At 36.3% G+C, this 25073-nt stretch overlaps 1 protein-coding gene across 1 annotated transcript in view; it reads left to right on the top strand.

Annotated features, from left to right (window-relative positions):
- Positions 1–25073, top strand: part of TENM3 (teneurin transmembrane protein 3) — a 502165-nt gene that overhangs the window by 194521 nt on the left and 282571 nt on the right. Inside the window, exon 4 of the mRNA XM_058192837.1 lies at positions 1192–1281. Within this exon, the coding sequence (XP_058048820.1) occupies positions 1192–1281 (90 nt within the window). The remainder of the gene's footprint in view (positions 1–1191; positions 1282–25073) is intronic.

The following is a 25073-nucleotide window of genomic DNA, read 5'->3' as shown; positions in this document are numbered from 1 at the left end:
AAGTTCACACTGCCTCAGGAGCTGTTGGTACAGTTTTATAGAATAATTATTGAGTCATTTGTTCTTCTGTAACTGTCTGATTTGGTTTGGCAACCAAAGATGACAGATACAGATGTCAATGGATAGTTAGAACTCCAGAAAGAACAACTGCAGCCAGCTTGCTTTCCATAGATGATCTGTATATTGCATGGGTCAGAAGGAGGGCTGAGAAAATATCTGCAGACCCCTCACATCCTGGACATACTGTTTTAACCTCCCCTCGGGATGCTGCTTTAGGGCACTGACCCCAAAACAACTAGACACAAGGAAAGTTTCTTCCCTTGTGCCATCACTCTGCTGAACACCTAATTCTCACAGTACTGTCTAATGTCTGTGTACATTTACCTATGTTGTATGGCTGTAGCATCATTATTATCCTTCCTTACTAACCCTTACTGGTATTGTTATGATTATTGTTACTTTGTTGCTTTGCATGTGCACTGAGAACTTCTGCACAGGAGAATTCTTTGTGCTTCTAGTCACACTTGGCCAAATAAAGAATTCTGTTCTGTTCTGTTCTGTTCTGTTCTATTCTATTCTATTCTATTCTATCCTATCCTATCCTATCCTATCCTATCCTATCCTATCCTATCCTATCCTATCCTATCCTATTCTCTCTACTCTAGTTTTTTTTAAATACTCTAGAGCAGGGCTGTCAAACTCATGGCCCGCAGGCTGGATGCGTCACCCGCTGGCCATGCCCACACCCATTTTAGCAAAGGGGAAAACAGTCGTAATATGTCACATCATGCTGCTGTGGCACTGCGAGTTTGACACTCTTATTCTAGAGATATAATTTTTCCCTATTTTAAGAGGCATGAGAATTACTATATTTGAAATTCGTACAATATTCATACATTTGTTTAGAAAATATCTTACTAGTAACTTATTGTTAGCTCTGGAAACATTTGATAGTAGCATTTTTTTATATAATAGTTCTCATGGCACAGGAAATATGTTGCATATAAAATGTATATTTTTCCTGTTTATTTAGAATCAAGTGCATTAAACTAAATTATAGTTACGTCTTGAACTATTTTGATAGTATGTAATAAGACACTGGGTGTTCTTTGCCACTTTTAAAATGCCTTCAATTTCCAGGAAGGTTCAGTCCCTCTAAATGCAACTTTGATGTTATGATTTTCTCAACAGGCACTGCTCAGTCCACCCTATGTTGGAATACTGCATATCATGATGAGGATCTAATCCTGATTGGAGATACTGAATGCCACGAAAATACAAGTAAATAAGAATAAAGATAATGATATAAGTAAATAATAGTAAAATGCTGCTTCGCACGTTTATTACAATTCAGTAACCTTATATTATCTTTATGATAAAAATTGGGTTTTAGCACCTAAACTTACAATTAAATATAGTTTTTACAACAGGAAATTATTGTCTGAATTGTCTTGCTAGGAACTTATGCCAGTAAAAATAAGTGTGTCCTGAAATACAGTGCTAGAATTAAGATTAGGTATCTGCTACGGTATATTTACTGATCAATATCTTTTAAATGTCTATTGACTTGGATAACATACAATCCATAGAAACATTTTGAATATTGTATCTGTTTATTGCACTTTCTCTAGACTATAGTAACAATTCTGTTTTCAACATCTTAATAACGCATGATTTCACCACCAAAATTTTAAAGCAAAATGCCTATGATTTTTCATATTTTTTACACAAATAACATAAATAATGATTGCAATAAGCATCTGGGAGGCAACAGATTTCTACTGCTCACATTCAAATTCCGCAAACTGTGATTTAAGCTCTGTTTGTTGGGGAGGTGGAGGAACAAAGGTAGAAGTTAAAATAATTTTCTTTCCAAATTTCCTGATTATATTCTAACAATTGTTGTACAGGCAAAATGCCTTTTGATAACCTTGAGTATATCCATTTGTGTACAAGGTTCTATAGGATCAGTTGTTATAAAATATTTTGCATGGCAATTATGTTTTCCTTTTTCAGTTGGAATGTTAATTTTGTGAAGAATACACAAACTCTATTTTGGGGGGATAGTTTCAGTATTTCTGTGAAAAGAAGTATTTTCTGAAACTTAACATGTTTGCATGTAACTTGTTAGTCCATTCCCATACACACACACACAAACATAATATGCACATACTATGTGTGTGTGTGTGTGTGTGTCTACATGCATACATAAATACATATGAAATATGGCAGCTCAGCAGTTAAAGATGCTGAGCTTGTCAGCTGGAAAGGTTTAAGACCCGAATATCACACAAAGGGGTGAGCTCCCATTACTTGCCCCAGCTGCTTTCCTGCTTCAAAAGCATGTAAATGTGAGTAGATAAATAGGTACCACTTTGGTGGGAAGATAACAGCATTGGCATATAGTCATGCTGGTCATATGACCATTGTTTTTGGACAATACTGGCTCCCTCGGCTAAGGAAAAGAAATGAGCACCACCCCTTACTGTCAGAAATGACTGGATAGGGAAAACATTTACACATACTCATGCACATAGGCAGAAGAAAAGTAATTCTACTGAGTATAAAATCCAATACAACATAGAACATTTTATAGTATTGTCCAGGCCAAGGTCAGTTTAAAATTTCGACAGTGATGAGATATGACCTGGGACTTCATAAGGTATCAGAGATCACTTATTGCAGTCTGAAATAACCATATTCCTACTAGTAAAAAAGCCATTCCTGCTGTTAAGATTACAGTTGCCAACTATGTGCTACATTTTAATTCAAATGTAGATATAATCCTAATTGTAAACAAGGTCAGCAAATGTTGCCACTTGTAGGGGTTATACATTTAAAACTGAAATACACATTCACACACTATAATTATTTTATAGCAACATTTTTTCCCCAAATTTATGTTGATTTTCTAACAGAAAATAAGATTAATCACTAAAAATAACATTTTAAGAATGGATATAGAGCCATTAAAATCTTACATGGATGGTTATTAAAATCTGTATTGATTTTCATTTATTTATTAAATTGATCTTGCCTTTCATGACTATATTATCTTAGTTCTTGATTCTTATAAAATGTTATTGTGGATCATAATGACCTATGCACTATGGATGAAATTTAACCGTTGCTGTTACTATGTTGTTTATTTATTTTGATTTTATTACTATTGTTTTCAAATTTTAAAATAAGTGAGAAAGACTAGGGTACAGAAATTCATAAATGTTCACTATATCTAGAACTGAGTTTAATAAAAGGGAACATAAAGATTTTTTTCTACAGTTTTAAAATTTTAATATAACAAAAAAAAAAAGAATGAGGTCATAAGCGTCTGGGAATAGATGTTAATCTTTTCCTACTGTGAGTGAGATTTCATGTCTTAGAATATTTGACAAGAAATTCATCTGTGGGTAGTTTCTGACAATAAAAAAGTCTCCTGTGAAATGGGTGGGTTGATAATATATCCCAAATATATGATTACTCTGGCTTGGTTTTTCTGTCTGGAAATACTGTTTCTCTTATGCTATTTATTCATACCCACCATAATAAAAATGTACTTGGTAATTTACAACCAAGTTTATACAGTAAAAAAGCTATTTAAAAATTAAATAAAAGTGTAATGCAAACTAAAAATCCACCTAATGCACACAAATTTAACTCATAACCAATGGCATCACTTTGCACCCCAGAGCTTGGTTTTTAAAGAAAAAGCACTTCTATTAAGACCAACCACATGGAGGAGGAGGAGGAGATAGTAAAGACTTTTTCACAATTTATACATGCTAACAGACAATAGTGTATATTTGCCTCCATTCCCTCGATTTTCCCCAATTGGGGGACCACTCACAAATTCCTCTAATTTACACAAAGGGGTTCTTTTATTTATTTATTTATTTATTTTGTCACAACAATATATATAAGTATCATACAGAAAAGATTATATAGTGTATAAACATATATATGAGTAAATATTAGGAGGAATAAGCATATATATGTGTGTGTGTGTGTGTGTGTGTGTGTGTGTGTGTGTGTGTGTGTGTGAGAAGGAGAAAAAGAAGAACAATAGGACAGGAACGGTAGGCACGTTTGTGCTCTTATGCATGCCCCTTATGGTCCTCTTTGGGGGTGAGGTCAATATTAGAAAGTTTTTGGTTAAAGCTTTTAGGATTATGGGAAGAGACCACAGAGTCAGGTAAAGTATTCCAAGCACTGATGATTCTGTTACAGAAGTCATATTTTCTGCAATCTAGATTAAAGCGGTTAACATTAAGTTTAAATCTATTGGTTGCTCTTGTATTATTGCAATTAAAGCTGAAGTAGTCTTTAACAGGAAGGACATTACAATAGATGATTCTATGAGTTAAACTTAGGTCTTATCAAAGGCGACAGAGTTCCAAGTTTTCTAAGCCTAGGATTTCAAGTCTGGTGGGATAAGGTATTTTGTTGTTTTCAGAGGAATGAAGAACTCTTCTTGTAAAATATTTCTGGAGACGCTCAATTGTATTGATGTCAGAAATGTGGTGAGGGTTCCAGACAGGCGAGCTGTATTTTAGAATTGGTCTAGCAAATGTTTTATATGCTCTGGTTAGTAGTGTAGTGTTTTTGGAAAAGAAGCTACGCAAGATTAGGTTTACAACTCTTAGAGCCTTTTTTGCTATGTACTTGCAGTGGGCTTTGGCACTTAGATCATTTGATATGAAAACTCCAAGGTCTTTAACAGGGTGGGGGTCATCTGCAAGGTAATGTCCATCAAGTATGTACTTAGTGTTTGGATCCTTTTTTCCAATATGTAAGACTGAGCATTTGCTGAGCATTTTTCCATCCATTCAATTGTGCCCAATTCTCAGAGACTGTCTGGACAAGTCCCTGTAGTTTTTTTGGCAAGGTTTTCAGAAATAGCTTGCCATTGCCTCCTTCCTAGGACTCAGAGAAAGTGACAGGCCCAAGATTATCCAGATGGCTTTGAACTAAGGGAGGATTAGAACTCACAGTCTTGCTCTAACCACTGCACCAAACTGGCTCTTGCATGAATAAGACAGATCAAAATCTTTTGCAAAAGATGCTCCTCCATATACTCCAATACTAAGTCATAAAATGTTTTAAAGAGCCAAATTAGCACTTTAAACTTTATCAGAAGCGGATGGGAAACCAGCTCAGGTTCTGGCGAACTGGTGAAACTTGTACATATTGGTGAATATCAACAAATGAACTGTGCATTCTGAACCAATTAAACTTCTAAGTGGTTTTTTGAAAGTCTCATATAGAATACATTATGATGAGGAATGAGTTATATTTGCTGTTTAATGTATGTGTGCATTGTTATGTATGCCACAAAACCTTTACCAGAGTGACCCATTTCCTTACTTTTGTAGATTTTATATACTAATATTTTTAAGCAATTATTATTATTATTATTATTATTATTATTATTATTATTATTATTATTATTATTATTATTATTATTATTATTATTATTATTTATTTATTTATTTGATTTTTATACCGCCCTTCTCCCGAAGGACTCAGGGCAGTGTACAGGCAAGATAAAACCAACAATACAATATACAGGTTAAAATACCATTTAAAAAACTTATTTAGATTAGCCTGAAAATTAAAATTTGCCGTAAACTAAAAACCCCGTTTAAAAATTAATAAAATTTCACATTAAAAAATCCAATTTAAGCCATCCCCGCGGAATGTCCGAAGATCAGGTATTTGGCGTAAACCCGGGGGAAGCTCGTTCCAGAGTGTGGGAGCCCCCACAGAGAAGGCCCTTCCCCTGGGGGCCGCCAGCCGGCATTGTTTGGCGGATGGCACCCTGAGAAGTCCCTCTCTATGGGAGCGTACGGGTCGGTGGGAGGCGTGTGGTAACAGCAGGCGGTCCCGTAAGTACCCAGGTCCTAAGCCATGGAGCGCTTTAAAGGTCGTAACCAACACCTTAAAGTGCACTCGGAAGGCCACAGGCAGCCAGTGCAGTCTGCGCAGGAGCGGTGTTACATGGGAGCTACGCGTAGCTCCCTCTATCACCCGCGCAGCTGCATTCTGGACTAACTGAAGCCTCCGAGTGCACTTCAAGGGGAGCCCCATGTAGAGAGCATTACAGTAATCCAAGCGAGAGGTAACGAGCGCATGAGTGACTGTGCATAAGGCATCCCGATCAAGGAAGGGGCGCAACTGCCGAACCAGGCGAACCTGGTGGAAGGCCCTCCTGGAGACGGCCGTCAAATGATCTTCAAACAACAGCCGATCATCCAGGAGGACACCTAAGTTGCGCACCCTATCCTTTGGGGCCAGTAACTCGCCTCCGACAGCCAGCTGCGGCTGCAGCTGACTGAATCAGGATGCCGGCATCCACAGCCACTCCGTCTTGGAGGGATTAAGCTTGAGCCTGTTTCTCCCCATCCAGACCATGTCTGTGAATCTTTTATCTTTAAACCTGAAAAATGTATAAATTTTACTCTTCATTTATGTTTTCTTGCATGTGATACTAGTCTGAAATCTTCTAATTTTGTAGTGCATTTTTTGGTTATTATTAGCTTTCCTAAAAGTGATGTCAAGGAACCTTTTCAACTAGAAACTTCTAAGACTGCTTGTTGCTTAATTCATCAGTTAAACATGGTTGGATTTTTTCCCAAGTATTTAACTTCTCTTGTCTGACACACCCAAGCATTAGGATCTAAAGCTATTTTGCTGATCTTGCATATATAATATATGGCATTTCTGGATATAATATTTTGCAAGTTCTTGATTTTTACCTTTTTAACTAGTAAACAGTTTAGGTTTTGTTTGGACAACCTTTGTTTCCCGGTGTTGCTAGTGCTGTTATACTTAATGCCTATAGTATCTGCCCAGCTGACTGCTTTATCGGGATTGGCATGGTTCAGATTCCATTGATTAAATAGTGCTAGCAATTGGAACCCCGGAAGTGCATCTTTTCTGTCAAAGTGCCTGCTCGTTGAAATAAGATTTCCCTGAAATTTGAATGGTTTCCACCCTAATGCTACTTTGAGGGGCTTTATTCTTTGCCCAGGACTTTGGAGGAGTCCATTAAGGCTCCTTTCTTCCTTTTCTCCATTTTTCACATTTTTAGGTTAGCATCTAAAACTCCAGTAGCCTCTGGGTATTCACTAGCTTCAATTGTATATGCATAGCTGAATTTTGGCTAGCATTAAATGCAATTTGGTATCAATTTATACATTGTACTAAGTAACATTTCACATTATTCAAATTTGCACTAATCTTCACCTACCTGTATTGAATTGACTTTAATCTCTGATCCTAAAATTCCTGATCTTAAAGGGCAATTACATAAGTTGTTTATATAAAATATATGAATTAATGCAACTGAATATCCCATGGATTGTGTAACTTGGGAGCATATTAATTCATAGTAATATAAGCATATTAATTCATAGTAATATAAGCAAAATGACTGACAGCTGTCTTTATAGGCAGAGCAAAAAGAGTTTTCTACTATTAACAACTCAATTGAATGTAAACAATATGTAACAAAATTTGAAGACACATGTAATTCTATATAACTTTTATATTTTATATTTTTTTACATTGTGTTTGCTTGTGTATATGTTAGTGAATGAGAGGGGGGATTGTTTTGTATAATAAAGCTTGGAAATAGATAGCCACATGGATATAGGTATATAGAATATTAATAATAAACAACAGAAGTAATGAAGTATCTCTTAATACAATCTAGTCCTTTAATTGTTGAATATTCAACAACTATATTTTTATGCAAAACAAATTTCATGACAATAAAATAAAAAAGCCTGTCTTCAGATTCTGTTCAGCTATTCAAAAATTAAATTAGTCATTTTACATTATATTGGAATTTGTTACTCCTCTTTCATAGAACTAATTATTTTGGCTGAGTCCGAACCCCTGCTCCATGCAGGAATACAAATTAAAGTTACCTCATAAACTACTATCTAACGCTACTTAAACATTACTACCATTTCTCTGAGCAATTAATTCTAGTATCAAGTTGCTTTTTGTACTATAAATCAAATTGTAATGTTTACCTAACAGACAACATTTTTTTCAGCACAGAAACAATTGGACCTATGTCTTTATGCATCAAGCATTACCCTGATTTTCTGATACCTTTCCTTTGTAAATTATTCTATTTTTGAGGATGCCTTGTTAAAATAACATTAATTCAGATTTTTTTTTCCCCCTGAGTCACTGGAAGAGAAAACCACAAGTACTTTGTACCTGTATTACATATACAGGAAGTTCTCAGTTATCATTCAGTGATCATTCAAAGTTACAATGGCACTGAATCTATGGTGCTTATGACCAGTTTTGAGGTTCCAACCATCCTAGCATTCTGGCAGTCTCATGATTACAATCTAGGCATTTAGCAACTGGCTCATGCTTACAATGATTGCAGCACCAGTGTTGACGTGTTTATGAACCTTCCCTATCTGCTTCCCAAAACCAAATTCATTGAGGAAGCCATTAGAGAAGATCACAAGTTGCTTGGATATGTCTCCCTGACCTGTGCATCCTCTCCAAGCTGCTTTGTGCTCTTGCCTTACCTCACTGGCCAGCCAGACATCCTTGCACACCATTGCATACCCAGAGCCTCACTAAATTTGCACTCCACCTCTCTGGCCATTTGCAGCCTTTGAGCACCTTCCCTGAGCCTCTCACATCACATACTGTATGCTTCTTTTCCATCCAGCAGCAACCACTGTAGCCCTGCCACACTCTTGCCACATTTCCCCCAAACCCACTTGGGTTCTCACATTCTCTCTCACCTAGTAATAGACCCAAAGCCTCTGATATTCTTGCACTGTACCTCTCTTCCACCTTCAAGCAGCCCCCTTCAGAGCCTTGTTGCACCTATCTCACCATCTACATACCTTCCCTGAACGTCACTGCGTTCATAGCACACCTCTCCCACCACTCATTCATCCTTGAGTATCTTGTTGCACTGGCAACAACCATCCCAAGCCTTGCTGTATTTGTGTCATGCCTCTCTTGCCACTTGTGGGCCTCCTTGGATCCTCTCCCATCTGGTAGCAGCCACTTACCTATCTGCCAGCCTGCTTGCAAATTGCCTGGGACTTGCAACTTCCTGCTGGCTTCCCCACTGACTTTGGTTGTTAAAACTGACAGAAAGTTGCAAGAGGTGCTTGCTTAATGACCCACAGTCCTCACTTAGTGATAGCAATGGGGAGTGCAAGGATTGCCAACCCAAGGATTGATTATCATCCGGTTGCACTTATGTCCATCCTTATGAAATGTTTTGAAAGGCTGATAAAGGACTTTATTGTATCCAGCCTCCCTCCAGTGTTTGATTCACTTCAATTTGCTTACCATCCAAATCATTCCACAGAGGATGCTATTTCCTCTGTTCTCCATCTGAGCTTGGCACATTTAGAGGAAAGAGATACTCGTGTGCAAATACTATTTGTGATCTTTAATTCAGCATTTAATATGATCATTCCTCAGCATTTAGTAGACAAACTGGGCCATTTAGGATTCAATACTCCTTTGTGCAACTGAATTCTTGATTTTCTCAGTGATGGGCCCCAGTATGTGTGAGTTGGGACTAATATTTCTAATACCATGTTCTTGAGGACAGGTTCTTTTCAGGGCTATGTCCTAACTCTGTTATTGTTCAGCCTGCTGACCCATGACTGTTGTGCAAGGTTTGCTACCAACTACCGTATATTGTGAATTATTCAGATGAATAATGGGCCTTATTAAAGATGGTGGGCCTCATTCAGGATGATAATGAAGATGATTACCAGGAGAGAAGGCAGATGATTTGATTAGTTGTTGTAATAAAAACAGCCTAGTTTTAAATGTAGGAAAAACAAAAGAGATCATTATCAATTTCAGAAAAGACAGGCACATCCATACACCTCTGTGTATTAATGATTCAACTGTGGAGGTGATTAGTAGTATCAAGTTTCTAAGTATTCAGCTGATAAGCAGGTTAGCTTGGTCACTCAACAGTGAGACACTGGTGAAAGGGGCACAGCAGTGCCTGCATTTTCTGCATCATATGAGAAGAGCACATCTTCCTTCCCCTGTCCTTACCACTTTCTATAGAAGAACAATTGAAAGCATCCTGTCATATTGCATTACTTTGTGGTTTGAAAGTATTATTGTTTTTGGACAGGAAAGCTGTGTAGAAACTGGTGAGGATGGCAGAAAAGATTATTGGAAGTTCACTTACTTCTGTCTAGGACATAGCATATAAGGGCTGCTTGACCAGTTTCTGCAGTTTTGTCAGGGATGCTACACATCCTTTCCACGACTGGTTTTCTTTGTTACCATCTCAGAGGAGGCTTCCTGGTATCCGAAGCAGAACAACAAGATTCTCTAATAGCTTTGTACCATATAGTATCAACCTTGTTAACTCTCAAAACTCCTTTTTCCACTATGTATTCAAAATGGACTGTAATTAATATATTTATATGTATGTGCGTATACACACAAACACACACACACACACACACACGTTATCTTATATCATCTAGCAGTGGAAATTCTGGTACAAATTTCTGTTTTACATGCAAATGCATTAGATAAACACTAAGTTACCATATAATGTCTAAGCTGTAATTTCACATAAAACCACCTCCAAGGTTTATTTTAAATTTATAATAAACACTAGAAGAATTGAATGTATTTTTCTAGTATTCTTAAAAGAACTGATGCCTATTTTGTATTTAAATTAGTGTAGATCCAGTTTTACTAAAATGGCAATAATTAAACAGGCAGTAAAAAGCCATAATCAATTTATAGGACTTGCTAAAATAAGTAAACATTTTTTATACAAGTATAGAAACATTGTAGGTTATTGTTTGAGAATATCAATTTTATAAAGATAAATCAGTAAAAAAAAATACTGATTTTGAGACAGAGATGCCACTCACTTAAAATATCCATTGTATGGTAGTATTTTATGAATATGGTCATTGATAACTCCAAGGACCAAATATTATATCAAATTTGGTCTTGTAGTCTTTTGTATAAATTAGCATACTTTTCAAATTCTTCATATGTCAAGAAACTTTTAAGGAAAAACTTTAGAGAATGGCCATTTAGATTCTAATGGCCAATGCAAAATTACATTCGATTATTAAAGATTCCAATTTTTAAAGACACAATACTTATTACATGTCATTTTATTCTAGATGATGAAAGTTTATTAACAGTTCAATAGACAACTAATAAAGTATAAATTTCTTTGGTTTTCCATTTTAATTCATCAACTGTTAAAAGGAGAACAGTCTTTCAAGTGCTTTACTTTTAACATGAAGCTCTAGCATGTTTTGGATTCAGTTTTATAGTTATAAAATTTGCTACAGTAATTGCCAAATAATAATATTTATTATTTTTTCAATAGTAGTATTTAGTATTTATTGAATTTTTATACCTCCCTTCTCCCGAAGAACTCAGGGCGGTTCACAGCCAAGATAAAAACAAAGATAATATACAGATACAACAATAATTAAAAAACTTATTAGATGTATGGCCAAATTAAAACATTTAAAACCTTAAAAACCCCATAAAATTTGTATCAAATATTAAAATATTAAAAATATTAAAAACTATTTAAAATTCCTATGCCAGTCCTGCGCGAATAAACAAATAGGTCTTCAGCTCGCGGCGGAAGGTCCGAAGGTCAGGCAGTTGACGAAGTCCAGGGGGAAGTTCGTTCTAGAGGTGGGAGTCCCCACAGAGAAGGCCCTTCCCCTGGGGGCCGCCAGCCGACATTGCTTGGCGGATGGCACCCTGAGAAGTCCCTCTCTATGGGAGCGTACGGGTCAGTGGGAGGCATTCGGTAGCAGCAGGCAGACCCATAAGTACCCTGGCCCTAAGCCATGGAGCGCTTTAAAGGTAGTAACCAAAACCTTAAATTTGGCACCCGAAAGACCACAGGTAGCCAGTGCAGCCTGTGCAGGAGTGGTGTTACATGGGAGCCATGTGCGGCTCCCTCTATCACCCGCGCAGCTGCATTCTGAACCAACTGGAGCCTCCGGGTACTCTTCAAGGGGAGCTCCATGTAGAGAGCATTGCAGTAATCCAAGCGAGAGGTAACAAGAGCATGAATGACCGTGCAAAGGGCATCCCGGTCAAGGAAGGGGCGCAACTGGCAAATCAGGCAAACCTGATAAAAAGCTCTCCTGGAGACGGTCGTCAAGTGATGTTCAAATGACAACCGTCCATCCAGGAGAACGCCCAAGTTGCGCACCTTCTCCACCGGGACCAATGATTCGCCCCCAACAGCGGCTGCAGCTGACTGTACCGGGGTGCCAGCATCCACAGCCATTCCGTCTTGGAGGGATTGAACTTGAGCCTGTTTCTCCCCATCCAGACCCGTACGGCTTCCAGGCACCGGGACAGCACTTCAATAGCTTCGTTGGGGTGGCCTGGGGTGGAAAAGTACAGCTGCATATCGTCAGCGTACAGTTGGTACCTCACCCCAAAGCCACATGATCTCACCCAGCGGCTTCATATAGATGTTGAACAGGAGAGGCGAGAGGATCGACCCCTGCAGCACCCCACAAGTGAGGCGCCTCACGGTTGATCTCAGTATGATTTTCTAATTTTCTCTATGCCAATTTGAAAGGAAACACCTTTTCCATATAACAGGATTTTGTTTTGAGGCCCGTTTTTTGTTGTTCTTGTTGTTAATGCTACTCCCCTTCCTTTTTTCCGATAAGAAAATGTTTTGTCTAGAAATTTTAGGAAACTGAAACTCATTAAAAAGCAGATTTTAGCACTGCAAGTCCCATTATCATTCTTTATGTTGTGACCCAGGGGTGAGTTCTACTTACCTTTACTACCAGTTCAGAACTGCATGCACAGATCACCAAATGTGACATCAGGGCGGGTGGGCGGAGCCTCCTGCTGTTTTTACTACCGGTTCGCAAAAACTGGAGAAAGCAAGAAGATTGTCAATATTTTCAAAAAAATTTCATTTATAAGAGTATGTGAATGCTAAAAGAAACCATATGGAAATGAATATAAATATATAGAGGTAAACAAGCTAATATTAATTTCACTTTGCTTTGTATGATTGTATGGATGTTTTTCTTGTGCTTTATGGCTAAAAAACAACAGATGACTAAATATTAAACAAAACATTATTTGAAATCCTTAGTAAGAAATAGAAATTAATCTTGCCTTCTAGTGAGATGACAGAATCATGAAAATAACAATAAAAATATACACGTACATTGTAGAAAATTAACGCGCTACTCTCCTTTATCAAATATTTTATATGTGATATAGCAGTAAAACAGAAACATATATTTATATAGGCACCTACATGTATCCTTAGCGGAAACGATTTAGAAATTAATTATTCTCCAAATGTTATCTTTATAAAATCATTTTCATCATACTTTAGAATCAAGATAAGCTTAATTTTTACAGGGATTTTCAATCATGCCAAGGACTTCACTTGCTATGGGGTTGCATGCTAGAAGGGAAGAAATCTCCAAAATGGAAATTAAGTGAATAAGGTCAGGGTGAACACTAATTTTATCTACAAATCAAATTTATATGATTATTCTCTATGTATTTATTTGTGTATTTATCATTTTATCTAACAAATTAATAATTACAGTATAAGTAATTATTGCTAGCAATATCTGGAGGACTCTGTAACCACACCAAGGTAGCAGGGATGAGATGAATACAGCATTAGGGGATCTGCTTTATTATAAGGGCTTTAATCAGCCTTAACTGACATATTCCTCACTTCCATTTCTTTTGGCAAGTATGGCAGGCAGTTGGGAACTCTTTTCTTATACATAGTGTAGCATTGCATCTGAATCCAAAACCATAGGTAAACCTGCCTGTGCTCTCTCAAACCACATTAACTATATAACTTAATTTGAAATGAGTGTATTTCAAACAAAAAGTAGTCAACCTTAGCTACAGTTTATTAATTTGAATGAAATTTGAATTTAAGATTAAGCTTCTATATTTACGGTCACAACAGAGGTAGATGGAGGCCCAATCCAGGACACCATAGCTATTATTGTCATAGGAAGCCTTAATTTACTGATGATCAAATACAGTAATGAATTAAATAAGCATGAGCTGTATACCATATTTGAAAAGCTAGTGTGTGTAATAACTTAGGTTGATAAATAACCATAATGGTTTACAGGATATATGATTCAAACATTAATTTTTTGCTTTATGTTCACCTAGAACTACTTGCGTAAGTATTTAGTTCTGTGACTTATGTACTACACAGGAAGAGTTATTTCTTGTTAATAATATATAAAGATAGTACAAATTGCTTTGCCAGCATTAGATGGTCTCTCTCTAATATTCCATTATACTGGAAGTCTTTCCAGTTAGCATAAGAACAGTTCATTTCATTTCATAAATTAGTTTTATTAACACAAAACTAAACCTTTTGAGTCTACAGTCTTAGCAAAAACAATAGAGCTTGACCAAAAATCTAAAGCCCTAAAGGTGATTAGAAGAATAGATATAAATTAAAAATAACATACTTTATTACATCTTAAATGTGAATTCACGTAAAATAGCTATATCATGTAGGCAGAGAATATTCTTACTTATGACCAAGAATTTTGATACTATTGGAGAAAATAGTATTTGCATTTTTTTATGTTTTGTATTCTAAGTAAATGATAGGATTGTTGCATAATTTTCACAGAATAAAATAGATAAACTCTAACTGCCAAATTAGGAGTGTAGCTCCTGAAAACATTTAACCAGGGCATTTATTGAACAAAAACAGATAAAAATGCATCCAACACTGCAACATTGTAATTGGCTTTGACAGCTTTTTGCACTGTGATGCCTAACTCTAGGTCTTGTTTTTTTATACAGCTTATATGAGTAAGAGCAGGTGTTTATCAGTAATGGAGCTTTTGAGTTTGGCCCATAAATCCACAAAAACTATGTACAGATGCTATTTAGAATTTCATCTCTTAGGGGTTATAAAATCAGACAGTGATTTACTTGGAATATCCCATCTCTAGAAGATGCATCAGGTAAAAAAATAAAATTCATAAGATTGGAGCTGCCATGAATGATTTTAGACAAATATGTAGGATATATTATAAGAATGATAATCAAAAGAATTAAGAAATATAATGAATGGTGAGCATATTAGTGCCATATAGATAAATGATAAAAAGACAGGTACAGATCACCAAAAAAAGTTTATAATTGCAGTGGGTTGATTCCTTTCTACATGTATCTTTTTTCAGTTTTTATGCTAAGTCTACATTTATATAATTTTCTAGAGCTATTAAAATTAATCTCTCATCAAATTCTATAATCACTTTAACCCTATTGCCAACTTCAGCCTAGAATTACCAAACAAGTATACTTCTGTAGTTCTGCCCCTAAGAGGGCCGCTAGAATCCAGTTCCCTCTTCCTTTTCTCCAGGCAATTAGACTCTTTCCCGTTCTCAGTCACTCACTTGACTCCTCAGTGTTTCTCCCATTGCTCTTGCTCTGACCTCCACCCACTGGCGATTGTTTGTCTGCTTGCGCCGTCTGCTCAGCTTGCCTCTGCTGTCCTCTGGCCATTGGTTCACTTGCTCAACCAGCTCAGCTCACCTCCGCCACCCTATGGCATGTCCAGCTCCTCTCTGGTTACTAGCCTGCTCACTGTGATCACTGGATTGCTCACTTGCCCCCTCTGGTCACTGGCTTGATCACTTTGGTTACTGGCTCATTCACTTTCCTGGCTGCCTTTTCTTTATTACCTGCCATGTTTTACAATTAGGTCCACTGATGTACTAGTTCTTTTCCTTTTATTTTGAATGTATCTTAATCTTTTTGTTATTTTTAGCATCCTTTGCTAATATTGTCTTACTCTAAACTTTTATCTTCCTAATACCATCTGTCTTCTTCAATGACTTAGCTTTCTTTCTCTTTTCTATATCTCTCGCTTTGTTTTCAGACCCTCACTCAGGATTTTGTTTAACTACATTGGCCTCTTCTGCTATCCTTATTATAATTATTTGCTTTTAGTATTTCCTTCCATTGACAAACATTAAATCTGGTAGCTAATCCTCTTGTATTCCTTCAGTTTTGAAGAACAAAGTTGTCAGCAAGACAGATCCAGAATAGTCTTTATGTTATGCTTGGCAAACCCCTCAATAAATGTCATGAACTTGAGTTCATGCCTTTTTAGAAAGTCTACATTTTAATTTATGAACAGGAATAGATATTCTTAACATACAGTGCATGAACATCTTTACTCTCTTCCCTTTCATTGGAATAATATGGCCTTTAATTACTTTTTTCTAGTCATGACAGACATTCCACCAAGTCTCCATTACAGTTATTCAATAGTATTTGCCCCTCTAAATATGTAAGTATAAAATATATCTTGTATATTTCACATATACAAGTCCCAGTTTTGCCATTTTTTTCCAAATTATTTCCTCAATCCCAGTAGCACAACAGCAATGAATCAGACATTCTTGTTTTTGATTACTGTTATATCAACATATAAATCAAAGTTCTTGTCTATTTGGATTTTAAAATTCCACAAGATCTTAATAAATTTATTTTCTAAAACCTTACCTTGATGGTCTCGCTTGTTCTTGCTACATTTAAATCCAAGCTGCCAACAAAGTTTCCAATGAATAATTTTAGCAACTTGAAATTTTGTTGCAGTGAATGATCAAATAGTCAACAGTTTCATCCTTCCTCATCCTGTATTAAATTTCAAATATTAAAAATTGTTAACAATTATTTCTTAAGGTAGATTTGAATTTGTCATTTTGAATATTTCTAGGAAAGAGTGATTGTTGATTTGTAAATATAGTATTGTTATATTTCCCTCCTTGCTGCAAGAGAAATCTAAACATGCTAGAATTGTTTTTGGGCTAAGGTAATGTATAAGCTAAAGTGTTGATAGTTTGGAAAAGATGATAGTCCAACTTCAAAGATCCTTGGCAATCAGAAAGTGAGGACTAGTGCAATGGGAGGGGAACAGAGTGGTAGTTTTTCAGCAGTACCCACTTTTGCAGTGGAGTAATTATTATTGTCTGTTATTGAGGTTTGAAAGCCAAATATAATAAAACCATTTATCTAATAAATCCAATAGTAATAGGGGACTTTAACTACCCTGACATCAATGGTGGGTTTCATATTTTTTTAATACCGGTTCTGTGGGTGTGGCTTGGTGGGCGTGGCATGGCTTGGTGGGCATGGCTTGGTGGATGTGGCAGGGGAAGGATACTGTAAAATCTCCATTCCCTACCCAATCCAGGGGAAGGTTATTGCAAAATCCCCATTTCCTCCCAATCAGCTGGGACTTGGGAGGCAGAAAATAGATGGGGCGGGGCCAGTCAGAATTTTTACTATGGTTCTCTGAAATACTCAAAATTTCCTCTACCAGTTCTCCAGAACTGGTCAGAACCTGCTGAAACCCACCTCTGCCTGACATCAACTGGGAGACAAATACTGCACCAAGTGGAAGATCAAATAAGACAAACCTAGCAGACCACTTTGTCTTCCAAAAAGTAGAGAAGGAAACTAGGGGCCTTGTAAGGTAGATGACACTGGAAATATTTGCCAATCACTTTGAATATTACTCAGTTCCATGATTAGTTGCTTGATAAATTATAATATTCCATTAATGTGTTGGGTTATGATTCCAGTGTTAAGAAATCAGTTATGCAAAAGTTGAGCAGATGGAGGATATTATTTGGCAAAAGGAGGTATTTATTCTTTCCTTTAATACCCATCTTTTGATACCCATCTTTTATTATGATTTTCTAACCTTTCTCAAAGAGGTACAGAATTTTTGTTTCCTAAAAATAGTAACAGTGCTCACAAAAACCATGCAGTACTAGCACAAGTTACATTCCATGTTTTTATTAGTTCGGTTGTTTAGAAATAGAGATCAGAGAAATAAAAATTGTTGGTTGAGAGGATGATCACTTGATTGTATGAATACTTCAGTATAGATAATTAGAAAAAGTTTATGGGATAAATTAGGTAGTCTTGTGGATTAAAGTAATAGAAATGAAATGAGATGTAATAGTACAAATTAGAAGAATATTAAAAGAAAGTATTTGGAAGCCCTTGGGAGTTAATAATGAGTTTTTCTGTTATCTATGGTGAACTGGAAGCTGAAAGCAACAGGAAAAGACAAGACCTGGGGTCTTATTTAATCACAAAATGATTATAAGCTACTACGGTATGCTATTGTAAAAAACAACGAATGAAGTTTTATAGTGTGTCAAACCTAATTTTTATAATAGCAAAAGGGACAAGTTAGATAGTACAGTTTTATTATGGTCAATTACCAGCTTACAATTAAAATAAAAATTTAGTAGATTTAAAAAAAACAACATAAGAAACACTATAGTAATGCTTCAAAGCTGAATAAATAGTGAATGATGCATATAGAGATAAGCAATTTAGCAACTGCCAGGTAAATATTAGGATTTATCAGTCAGTAGTTAGTATGGGTAGAATTTACTACCCATACTAAGAATAGAGAGAAAATACTACCTGTATTCTCTGAAGAATAGAATAAATTAACAGGACCTGCTAATCCCTATAAACTATAGAGACCAAGGAAAATTTGAAAGGAATAGGTCAAGAGATAAGTAAAAGGAACTGAAGCATTTTTTAATTTCAAAAAAGCCATATAACATTTGAAGGGGACTTGCTGTAGGTATACGCCTCCCTAATTAATTGAACTATAAGAAGCAGGAGGAGTTATAGCATAATCAGACCTGCAAGATTCTGTTATAATTACTAATCTCAATAAAAGTTTTTTTTAGCCTTCCTGATTTCCTGGTCTAGTTCAGTGGCGGCTTTCAATTTTTTTTACTACCGGTTCTGTGGCCATGGCTTGGTGGACATTGCAGGAGAAAGATACTGTAAAATCTCCATTCCCTCCCCAATCCAGGGGAAGCTGAGTCCCAGGAGGCAGAGAATAGATGGGGCGGGTCTAGCCAGAATTTTTACCGGTTCTCCGAACTACTCAAAATTTCTGCTACCAGTTCTCCAGAACTGGTCAGAACCTGCTGACACCCACCTCTGGTCTAGTCCATCTGAAATAAAATTAGTAATACAGAATTATATGACTCAAAGATACCTGAACCACGGGGATATCAGTTTTCAAAATAAAAATGCTGGGAAATCCATCATGCAAAACCAAAGAAGCAGACTGTTAAATCTTGGAACAGATGCATACATATTTTGAAACAATTCTGTTAAGAATCCAAGCTAATATTGACCTATTTTAAAATAATTCAAGAAGTTGTCATCAGTTTGGCAACTGCCTGAAAAGTCTTTTGGCATTGCCAAAACTTAAAACAAAAATATTATAATTCAATATGTTTTATTTATCTGAATGTTAAATAATTTTTAAAAATAATTGGGCAAGACCTATTAAAGAAAATATATGATGCTAGGTTCTGATCTTCAAAAAGTAAAAAGCTGCAGTTTTTTTGTTGTTTGTTTATTAAATTTCTAACAAATTTGGGAGCAGCAATAATAGACAAAATGTTATAATGTTTTAAATATAGTTTGTTCTCTATGAGTATCTCATACAGAATCTGATGGATAAATGTAGTTTCAAATATATTACAGGACAGGACATCAGGACAGAATAACCCTCCTCTCTTTATATGGAAAAGTTTAAAGTTGTGGTCATATTCTTCTGGATGTAAATAGTAGAATATTTGTGCTTATTTTGTGACAGGGAGGTATGAAAAAACAAGCCAGGGTCTTTATAAATAAATATCCAGCGCTAGTCCAATTAACTTATTAGATCTATATCTTTGAATGTTATTTTGCAAAAATGGTTACCCTGATTTTCTGGAGGTTAACAATTAGCTTTTTGCCAAAGATAGGTGGAAACTTCAGTGTCCTTATCATGTGCCCTTATTATACAAGATTCTGCATTGTCAGTGTGTAGTACAATTGGAATTATTTTATTGCCAGAAAAGGATAAAGACTTGGCTCAGGAAATGTTTTCACAATTAAGTAAATATATAAATTGAAAGAAGGTAGACTAAATATATTCCAGCCTCACCATTAGGGTAATTATATAGTCCAGCAAATTATCATGAGGAGTATACCTAAAACTCTAATACCGTAGTATATAACATTTTGGTAAACATTAACAGGTTTTTATCTGTCTGGGCCAAGTTTGACCCATAGTCTCTCTATAGATTTTAGATTAAAGATCAACTATACAAAAGCCACATAGAAAATTCCTCTGGGAATCACTATGCTTTTTTTCTGCCAGATGATAAAGAACAAAGCATTAGTCTAGACCTGCTCTGTACAGATTCAAGAGGGTAAAAGTAAATATTTTGCATATAATTGATCAATTGTGCCTAAGTATAATAATAAAGTTAGGAACAGTTGGATGTGTACAACACATCCTCAGTGTTGTAAAATAGACTGGAAATTATGTCCTTTCCTTAGGGTGATGGGCTTCACTATTGATAGCTCCCCCACCAAAAAGGGCTGCCAAAATATTCAGTTGTGATTCCTTTAATGCTAGAAAAATGATCTGGCTTTTGCTTCAGAGCAGCAGCTATGTGATCTGGAGTTGGTAGATATTGCCATCTATCTGTTGTCATGAATTGATCATTACTGGTAATGTTGGAGTTTACCACAGCATACATCCTTCCACAGGGAAGCAGGGTCTACTCTGTTTGCCTGTCCCAGGAACCTAATGGATTCCTTTGGGTTTTAGAGGGAGCTTGAGGTTTTTCTTGAGATTTTGATAACAAGTTTTAACTGCGTTATTGGCACCCCTCCCCCCCTGCATGTTTTCATAGGCAGATGAAGTGATAGAAGAGACAGCTAGATCACCACTGGTGGAGAAGTAGGAATGAATGTGACCAGATGCAAGTGACAGTCTTTGTTACAGCTTTTCCTTATGAAGTTATGACAATAAGGCTGGTAAAAAAAGCTTGTATCTCTGTCTTTATTAATTCCTCCAAGTGTTGGCCAACAGTCATATTCAGGACAAGCCAGTCTTTTCTGGGTCAAGGGGGACTGGTAAAGTACTTGTAAGGGTTGCTGTGAGGACTGTTATGGACACTTGGCTAGTAAAATCATTCAACTCCCTGCAAATTGCATTTCAGTTGAGCAGGTCTTCTGGAGATAATTGAGGCACATTCTTATGATGTTATGTGTTAGTCCCAAGGAAATGGACATGATTCTCAAAGCTTTAGGTAAATCCATGTATGTATTCCATACCCCTCTGGCTGGTTAAAGCCACCAGAGAGAGAGCACTTCGGTGCACTCATGCAGTGGTAAATGCATCAAGAGACACCATCTTTGAATCCAGCCAATATGGACAATTTTATCCAGTTTCCAATGTTCACCTTTTAGCTTGTGTAGTGAGTTTGAGGTAGGAATTGTGCTCCATTGTGCTCTCCTTGATCACTCAGTGACCTTCCGTGTCATTGACTGTAAACTGAGGGATTGGGAGTGGGACATACCAGTTCTTCTTCCTCCAAGGCCAGTTCCAGTTGATGTTGGTGAAAAGGAATGGTGAAATCCAGTATGTCTCATGGTTCTAGCCTTTGTCCTTCTCAATATCTAGAAGCTATTGGGGAGATTCCTATCAGTACATGGTGAGGTATAATCAATATGCAGTTAATGCCCAATTGTATATCTTTATCCCCAATCATCCAAGTGAAGTTATTAAGGTTCTTTCTCAATGCCTGGAGGCTATAAATGAGGAAAAACCTTGCCAAGAATGAAGGATTATCAGATTTGAAATCCCAACCCCCCAACCCACCCCGATCCAGGAGTTGGAGCTTTCCCTCTTTAGTTCTGGATGAAATTGCACTGTCCCATACAGATTTGGTGCACAATCTGAAACTACTCTTGCACCTTAAAGAGCAGGAGCCTTTGCATAATTACAATTAAATTGTATAAAAATTGAATAAATAAAATAATAAAAATAATAATAACAATGGGATGGGATGGGATGGGATGGGATGGGATGGGATGGGATGGGATGGGATGGGATGGGATGGACTAGAATAGAATAGAATAGAATAGAATAGAATAGAATAGAATAGAATAGAATAGAATTCTTTATTGGCTAAGTTTGATTAGACACACAAATATTTGTCTCCCGTGTATAAGCTCACAGTCCACATATAAACAGCAAGTAATTGGTCATAAGTCATACATCATAGTTACAGTCATTAATCATGTTACAAACAAGCAATTGATAAGTTGTAAGAAACCAATAGGAAAAGATAGTAGAAAAAAATGGGAAAAGATGAGAAATGAGACAGTGCTCTGAGAATTAAGTGTATAGCAGATTGATGGCATGGGGGGGGAGCTATATTTATGTCTATTTGTTATGGCATGCAATGCTCTATAGCAGCGTCCTGAGGGGAGAAGTTGAAATAGATTATGTACAAATGTGAGTAATGTGTAGATATTTTCTCAGCCCTCTTTCTGGTTTGTGCAGTATACAGATCATCAGTGGATGGCAGGCTGGTTTTTTTCTGCAGTTCTCACTATCTGTTGAAATCCATACCTGCCCTGTTTGATTGCTGTGCCAAACCAGACAATTATTGAGGTACAAATGACAGACTCAATAATTCCTCTAAAGAACTGTATCAGCAGATCCTTGGGCAATCTGAGTTTTCTGAGTTGATACAGGAGGAACATCCTTGTTGTGCCTTTTTAATGATGGTTCTAATGTTAAGTGTCCATTTCAAGTCCTTGGAGATAATGTATCAATTGTGCCCATTTCTGGAGAAGGAGACCCTGTTCATGATCACTAACATCTTATTTGCCTCCTGATTGGACTACTGTAACATGGTTTATACAGCGCCATCCTTGAGAACTTCAGTTGACCCATAATGCAATTGCAGGTATAACATGACTGTATTTCATTTTGCCCTTGCAACACTGCTACTTCATGAACCGTACTGCTTCCAACTGACTTACATTGGATTCAGGATGCTGGTTATCACCTTTAAAGCCCTACGGGGCATGGGATACGGGTAGCTGATTAATATCCTTTACTTCTGCTTTAAATACACATGGCGAAATGGGCGTTTGGAGTACAGTCTCTCTACTCGTTTACCATGAAAACCTGATGCAAGAATATTTTGGAATTTTTTTTACAGAACCTAGGATCTATAAAATAATTTAGAGAAAAACCTGACCACTTGATATAAAGAAAGTGTTCATTACACTACCAAAAGCTATGTGATTTTTTAAAAGACAATATGGAAATACAATATGAACTTGTCATTTGTCCTTCGTTGTAAAAAATGTTAAAATGTTTATAGCTTATTTTAATGCTTGGAGAGAATGGAGATTAACAGGTGAATTGATATGAAATAATGTAAGAGCTGCCGTAAAGGCCTTTTAGCTTCTTCTATCAAACCTGTGCTTTATTCTACTGCATGGATGACTGGGGTCTATTGAGAATTTCTGAACATATAATTTTGCAATGAATGGATTATGACTTGACAGTGTGCCAGTATCAGCTTGGTCAATGCTGCTGAGCAAATTTGAGAATGAAGGTGCAAAAAGGTTTAACATCAAGAGTATCTTTCACTCTGCCAGGTTTTGTCAATTTTAGTATGAACATGATTTTGCTCAAATTATCTAAATGGGCAGGGGCACTCTTCTGAGAGCATCACCTGCTCTTTTATATTAAAATGGAGACTTAAGGGGAAAGATAACATTACTGTTTATAGAGTCATAAAGTCCCCTGGTGTTTCTGGATTACGGCCATGTTTTGCTGGCTACGTTCTGATAGTGTGTTTCACAAAATAAGCTTGGGGGGTTTTTTTTGGTTTTTTTTTTTGTTTGTTTTGTAAAAATACTTCTTTTAGTTAGCCAGTCTTTGGTCTGAATTCAACTACATTGGAAAATATTCACTGTTTAGGATCAATTTCATAACTAATTAGGTGACAAATAATGCAACCAAGAAGCAGCCTCTGCTTATAGACAAGCTAAGGCAATTTTGGGCAGAATATTTCCAGAGGAGTAGCTATGTTATTTTTTGCAGCATTTATTAATAATACAATTTCAAATATTAACAAACTTAATATCTCAAAGGTTTGGGGCCATTTGGGGTAGGTGAGAATAAAAAAAACTTTCATTCTAAATTAGTATGCTTTTGGTGCAGTTAAATAGTACAGCTAAGAATTTTAGTTCATATGCTGACAAGAGAGGAATCAAGAGATAAGAAATATCTGGGTGCTTGCTTTTTTTTTGACAGGATTGGAAGGTCAGTTTTTGCTTGAAGCAACTGACATTCTGTTTGCTTTATCCATGGATGGTGAGTATATAGATTATCCTGAAAGCATGCTCATAGTTCAAACAGACAGACACAACTACACATCTCAAATGGAACTCTTCAGTGCTAGCTTTTCTGATCTTGAGATACAGTATAGTATCTGAATAATGATAATGAATATCTTCAGCATTGCATCTATGTTTGTCTATGATAATTTCTACAGAAATAGATAAGAAACTCCTTTTTAATAGGAGTCAGGAATTATTATAAGCATTTTGGTTGTTCAGGCTTTTTCAGAAATTAAGAAAAGATAACATGTAATTTACTGAGTGTAATACAATTCTAGCATTACTTCCTAGAGTCAGTAAAGGAGCAATAGAGATGCCTGAAGGTTAATATATCTGTATATGCCTAGCTGTGTTAATATAGTGTTTTGAAAGAATCTTTTAATTCACAAAAAAAGATTGGATAAACAACTAACATTTTGCAAATCACCTGCTTCTCGCATCCCCTTTCTTTCCGACTGTGCCTCCAGGCATGATAGAGAGCTGCAGTTCAGTCTGATCGTTTTAAAATGCTCAATGACAAAAAAAAAAAGAAGCGGGGGCAATAGAATAATATAGAAGGGTAGGTGACTAATATACCTTCCAATGATAAGGCATTCATTCTGTGAGAACACCTACAACATATACTTAAAATTTCAAATGTATATTCCAATTTTATTTAACAGTACTATTACAAAGATAAAATAATAAAAATAAAACTAGAAAATGCAGAAAAGAACAAAATAGAAAAATGGAAAAGAAAGAAAAAATAAGAA

This window comes from Ahaetulla prasina, chromosome 8 (genome assembly GCF_028640845.1).
Source record: "Ahaetulla prasina isolate Xishuangbanna chromosome 8, ASM2864084v1, whole genome shotgun sequence".
In the NCBI taxonomy this organism is placed as follows: Eukaryota; Metazoa; Chordata; class Lepidosauria; order Squamata; family Colubridae; genus Ahaetulla; species Ahaetulla prasina.
Note: the sequence above shows the minus strand (reverse complement) of the source record. Positions and strands in the feature narration are given on the sequence as shown.